This window comes from Hibiscus syriacus, unplaced genomic scaffold, assembly GCF_006381635.1.
Source record: "Hibiscus syriacus cultivar Baekdansim isolate YM2019G1 unplaced genomic scaffold, ASM638163v2 tig00110065_pilon, whole genome shotgun sequence".
NCBI lineage: Eukaryota > Viridiplantae > Streptophyta > Magnoliopsida > Malvales > Malvaceae > Hibiscus > Hibiscus syriacus.
Genome location: NW_024062585.1, coordinates 1,460,725 through 1,467,413, shown reverse-complemented (window position 1 = coordinate 1,467,413; position 6,689 = coordinate 1,460,725). Strand labels below are relative to the sequence as shown.

General features: G+C 32.8%; 1 protein-coding gene across 1 annotated transcript; it reads right to left on the bottom strand.

Annotated features, from left to right (window-relative positions):
* Nucleotides 1-258: 258 nt before the first annotated feature.
* Nucleotides 259-3,779, bottom strand: LOC120214564 (probable glycosyltransferase At5g03795). The gene is made up of 2 exons (XM_039212435.1): nt 3,773-3,779; nt 259-984 (listed from the first exon to the last, which is right to left on the bottom strand). Exons 1-2 carry the CDS (start codon nt 3,777-3,779, stop codon nt 296-298), a joined length of 696 nt encoding a protein of 231 aa, XP_039068366.1. The 3' UTR covers nt 259-295.
* Nucleotides 3,780-6,689: the final 2,910 nt, after the last annotated feature.

Here is a 6,689-nt window from a genome sequence, read left to right as displayed (position 1 = left end):
CTAAAGATCTACGTAAGAAATCGTTGGAAACTTTTTTATTATTATTAAACTAAGGTGATTATAAAATAGTATATGTTATAAGTATTTTTAATTATTTGATAATGAATGCTCAATCACCCTGCTACAGCCGCTAATGCTCGAATCTGTGACCTCAATCACTCTGCTACAGTCGCTAATGCTAGAACCCGTAACTTCTAAGAATAACAACGATTCCTTTAACTATAAGTTGGTTCGTGCCCTGGGAACTTATTACTTTACAAAGATGCAGTATATTTATGATCTAAATAATTCATCATCAATCCAACAACATTTCTCCATGATCATCACTGACTCTGACATTCAATCTTCTAAGCCAAATCGAATGAAGTACCATATGGAAAACATCAAACGTCTTGGGATTCACATGCAACTCGAAATGCCTTCTCACTCGAATCAATCTCATCTGCATTCTTATGTACTTCCTTTCCGGTATACCCATCAAAATGTTCTTCAAATCAGGAATTTGTTCCAAAGAAACGATCACAGCAAATGATTTCCGGTTCAGAACATCAGTGAATGGTGGCACATAAGATTTGGAAATCAGCACCGGGACGCACCCATTGTACAATGCCTCTACGATTCTAGGTCTGGCAACTTCGTACCCGCTGGGGCAAAGGCAGTATTTGCTTTGCCTCATTAGATCGGAGTAAGAGACGCCTCTTGGAAGGTAACTATGGGCTTGGATTTCGGGGTCTTTCTTCTCCCAATGCTTGAACAGTATGGGTTTTACGGAACCGTGATTCCCTCCGGCGAAAAAAGAGAGAATCGAACGCTTCGACAGAGACGGTCCGTCGATCAACCCCTCTAATTTGTCTCTTTTGAGACTGATCTCCGGAATCGATACTTCCCTCGTCGTCGGGTTGAACCTTTCGGAGGTGTATGCGTTGCATAGGGCACGGATTGAGTTTTTCATTAGACCGGGAACGTAAAAACTAGTTGCAGGCCCTACAAGAATCGATTTAAAATGGAATGTTAATTTAGGATGATAATTTGGCTTGTCATAATAACAAAACTAGCCTCACCGTTTACTTAATGATCATTTTAATTTACATTTTTCTTTTTCTTAATTCTTTTAGTCCTCTAATGTTCATTTTTTAATTAAAATTATCAATGTTAGACAGGGGCGTGGCTGAGGAGCGCGACCGTGCAGGGGCCCCAAAATCGAATATATCTATCAGTTATTGTCATTAATAAACATAAAAAAAAGGGTCCCGGAATTAAGTATATCTATTAATTGTTGTCACTAAGAAATATAAAAATAGGGGCCCCAAAATCGAATATATTTATCAGTTGTTGCCATTAAGAATCATAAAAATAGGGGTCCCGAAATCGAATATATCTAGAAAATAGGGGGCCCTTTATAAGAATTTACATAGGACCTCCGACAACCTAACCACGGCCTTGATGTTAGATGTAAACAGTTAGTTAACTAATAATCCATATTGTTGATATGACACTTTCACATGTGTTCAATTAATTAACTAATAAAATAATTAATTAATCGAAGAAAAACCATATTTTAAATGTGTACTCTAAACTATCCGCCACTGCCTGGTAATATTGACAAAAATGAACCAAGTCATGAGATCATGGCTATGTTTGTCCTAAATCCTAATACCACGTTTGGTGGTTTTTGTTGTAGTAGATGGAGTCGATTGTGTAGTTGTCAGTCAAGGTGGTCCAATAAATTGACTTGGACCATGACAATTTCACATGCTTGCAAATTTTGACACAAGATATCAAGGGTGCCAATAATTGAGCTATAATTTATTTTTAAATATAGATTTTTAAGTATAGGGACTAAATTACAAACTTTGTCAAATTACACTACTGATGGGATATTTTGGCCGTTATCGATAACCAAATAATAGCCTACAGAATACATGTTAAAAGGGGTGTTCAAACCTCTAATTTAATCACTAATAGAATCGAATTTGAATTTTTCTTTTATTCGTTAATCGAACTATTCTTTTTTTTTTAAAATTACTAACCGAAAATACCTTTGTAATAGTCTTCTTAGGCTTGTAACACCATTTACTTAAAGAAATGAAAGAGAAATTTTGATAAGGTATTTTCTTTTTCTTTTATTTCGAATCTTCAAGCCTAGATCTACTCTATTATGAGCATTTCTTGTTTGTTTGATTTTGATTTTTGAAAAGAAGAAGAAAAAAAAGAGGGTTGAAAATCGATATTTTTTGTCATCGACAAGTGGTGGTCGGCGTCGATTGAGGGCAGCCAAAGAGGATGTTCATACTCTCTCTCGGTTGAGAGTAAAAAAAAGAGGTTTTTTTTTTTTTGCTGCTAGGGTTTCATTTGAAGAAAAAAATAGTTGGCTTTTATACTTAAAGTCTAGGGGGTATTTGCTTTCAAGCCCTCAAACTTCTCCTTTTGTTTTTGCATTCTGATCACTAGTTCGGGATGCTTTTTATTTCATTTCGACTCCTAGTCCTAATTTTGCAATTTTTCCTTTATCTTATGCTCTTTAATTTGCTACGAATTTTAGGAAGAATCGCCTTTTGGTCTCTTCAGTTTTAGCGTGTTTTTACACTTTAGTCCCCTGTGTTGCACTTTTTATTTTTATTTTGAATTGTATGCCCTTATTATGCTATTTTGCATTTTTGTGAATAGGTGATTATTTAGAATTAAACTTATGATGTATTTACGATTCCAATGTATCTATTTATGGTAATTACATTATAGGTCCCTAGATATTTGTGATACTCTTATTTTAGTTACTAAATGAAGTTTTGATTTGTTTTATTTTAAGCTTCTTTATTTTTCCGCATATTAATCCTGTTTTATGTTCATGTATTTATTTCTGTTTCCTCTTGTAAATTATTATTACATTATGATTTGGTGATGCTTGTTTTTATATTTCCCTTGTATATGAACATATTTGATAATTGTATGTATTTATTTCTATATTATGTTATTCGATATATGTATATATGTAATATGCCATGCATGCTAATATGCCATATTTATTTCATTTTACTTATTATGTAATGATTGCTACTTAGATTGGATCTAAGGTCTAGTTTCAATGTCTTCAAATAATTAAACATTTTTATTCTCATTAAAGGTTGGTAAAATAGTTAATTAATTGTATTCGTTTGATATATGTTTTTAATTTTTGTCTTATTTTGTATGTGTTTAAAAAGGATCTCAAAATAAATTATAGCCGAATGTATAAGTTTTATTCCCATATGTAACCGACTTTCAAACTCAAATTTTTTATAATATAGACCATAAAATTATCGTTTTAATTAAAATTAATATTTTATTAAAATGAAAAATATGTTTTTGGGTGCCCAATTCCGTAATCAAAGATTGGTGACAGCTCCACGAATCGATTTTTTTTAAAACTCGAGTCCCAAATTATTCAAGACGAATGTTTTTACAAAATCTTGATTTTTAATCGACCAGATTTTAAAAAGGAACCTCTCGACAACACTATAATAATGTTACTCATTCCAACCTAAACAATTATGTACCTAGTAAGAGAAACGGTTACAATATAAAATTTTACTCTTTCTAATGAATAAAAAAAATCAAAACAATAACTTTGTAGGTTTTACCCAAAAAATTACCCACTTTATATAATTTATTATGCTCAATGTAACATTTTGCATTATCCAACCTAAAATGCTATCATATTCAACCTAAAAGTTACATAATTGAAAAAAAAATCGGTTATAACCTAAAATGTTACATTATTTTCTCAAAAGCTTACCACTCATTTAACATTTAAGCAGTGGTGAAATGTGGTGATAAAATTTGGGGGCGACTTAAAATTTTAAAGAATTTATAGGTTTAAATAAAAAAATTAAATTTTTTGAAGAGTTCAATTTATATTTTTTTAAGGAAATTGGGGTCTAACTAAAAATTTTAAAATTTTGAGAGATTTAATGGGAATTTTTATAAATTATGGGAGAATTTTAATTAAGAACATTAAAAAATTTAAAGATTAATATATTTTTTTAATTTGGAGGCCAAATAATTTTTTTTTTAAAATTCAAAAGTCTACATTATAATCTTTAATATTTTTTGGGAGGAGTTGTGGCCCCCACATGTCCTCATTATGTTTTGTCTCTGATTTTAGGTTGTAATCCATTTTTTATCGGATATGTAACTTTTTAGGTTAGAACCTAAAATATTACAGACATAATAAATCATGTAGATTAACTTTTTAGGTTAAAACCTAAAACATAGTTTGAGTTTTGAGTTTTTTTTTCATTTGATAAACTAGAGTACCATTTAGGTTATACCCTGTGTAGGCATACACAATCAATGTAAGTAATACAATAATAAGTGAATATCGTCTCCACAGGGATTTGAGGTATTTCAAAAGTAAGCTATAGCAAAAAAAAGTTGTCACGAACTAAATCTAGAACTAACCAAATCTAATTATATATTTACAATGGTATAAACTGATGAAAATACTGTTGTGGCAGATGGTATGTATAAATGGTGATGGAATGTTGTGGAAAGAATGGAGTGAAGTGAATTGTAATTGTTGTGGTGAAAATTATTGAAAATGTAAAAGTGTATTGAGACAATAATTTAAATAAATTGCAAAAGACGCTAAAGCAGTAAAATAAATTAAATTTTGGAAATGAGATAAGTCTGACAACCTCACACAATCAAGCTCTCTGAAGGTAAATGGTATGGATTTGCTATGACAATAATATTTTATGCTAAGGATGATCTCTACTCCTATGAGTATATTGCCTAATAGAATTTGCTAAAAATGTTTCTAAACTCTCTTAAGAAAGGAACTTGATAAAACTAATGCTACGACAATACCACTCAGCGTGAACTGCAACACTAGCCTATCCTTTTAGTCGAATGAAACCCTCTCCTTATCTCTAAGGTGGGTTAGAACCTCTCCTTATCTCTAAGGTGGGTTAGAACCTCCCTATCTCGGTTTGGCTCCCTTGCTCAAGTAGATCTAATCTAACTCTCTCGATACTAAGTATTTATACTTAGAAAATGACAATCTCTTAAAAGCTCTTACAAGAATAAACATATTACGATACAGCAAACGACAATCTCTCAAAAATCTCTTATAATGCTACAAAGCATAAAAATAAAGATAGTAAGCAAAACAACATTTAAACATAAAAACATCCAAACCATCCATTAACATAAAATAAAATCATCCAACATAAATCCAACGCCAAATAAGGTAATACATTGTGTGGCTAAGTTCATCCAAAATCATTCAAGTTTAGTACAAGCCCAAATAGATAGAAAATAAAGCACAAGGAGAAGAAAAACTCCAAAATGAGTTGCTTCTGTGACCTAGCTCCACCACAATGCATCGAATTAGCAAGCTAGCCTCTCTCGAGATCTAGTTGCTACCTCATTCGAAGCTTGGCTATAAAGGACACCACAAAAAGAGGATGAAAAAGGAAATGGAAATGTGCAGCCGCCTATCTCTTAGGTCACCTCCCAAAAAGCTCTCCTAAAAATATAGTGTACCTTGGTATTTATAGAGGGAATATTTCTAGGGTTTTGGGCCCAAAATTCCCTTTTTACCCTAAGTGGCATCATTCTCACGTGAATTGGTGGTTATTGTGGCAGGTGGTCCCAAAATTTGCAGTAGGGGTGGTGAGTCATGTGTGGCTGGACAACTTGCAAAGATATTTTTGCTATTTTGTCTTTTCTGGTCCAGGTCTGTTGTCCATCTTTCACTGTGGCAAGTCTTTTAGCTTTCCATCTCCATAACGCTACAGAGGTTGGCGGATTTGCATGGATTATAGGAAGCTCAACAAGGCAACGAAGAAAGACCACTTTCCCCTCCCTTTCATTGATCAAATGCTTAATAAGTTAGCATGAAAAGCATTTTACTGCTTCCTTGACAGATCAACTAGTATTTTGTATCCAGTGGACTACCGATTTAGGAAAAGGCAGAATGATGATCTTGAGAGGGTAACAAATGGTATTTCAGATGGACAAAGCTCAAAGAGGGAGGAGTTTGCAGCTTCCTGGTTTGAGATATTGAAAGAAAGTTGTCTATAAATGTGCTTCTGCTCTTGGGTTTGCTCTCAGGTTAATGCTGGTTTTAATGTACTGTTTCGATTTGTGAGTTCTCATGGTTTTAATGGATCGGCAGATAAATGCAGACTATGGCCTCCTACACAATGTTGAAGTCTGTTTTGGTGTTGCAGCTGACCGGCTTGCATTTTTCTGAGCTTAAAAGGTTTCGAGGATTTAGGGGACATGATGTTGCGCTTTAGGGGAGACTGGAAGCCTGTGTTGATAAGTGATAGTATTATGATCAGTTAGTTTGGGATTTTATTCGAAATTATGATGTGGTGCTAAGTGTTTGAGAGTATATGCTATGATGTTTGTTCTCCTATAGACATTGACACGAACACTCTTTTTTCCTCCAAATAGGTCTAGGCAGGTTTTCTAATGAGAGTATGTCAATGTTATTTATGTTTTATCCTTGTATTATTTTCCCTTAATAATCATACTTATACTTTTTTTTTAAAACAATATTTATTGACAAATCCAATCAAGGTTAAATCAAAACCACTTTGCTAATTAATAATAGACCAAAATGAGAATTTGTTTTTACAAAAAGCTCGTCATTTTGAAAATGCACTCTTTTAACAATACTATGTTTACCCTAAATCATTACC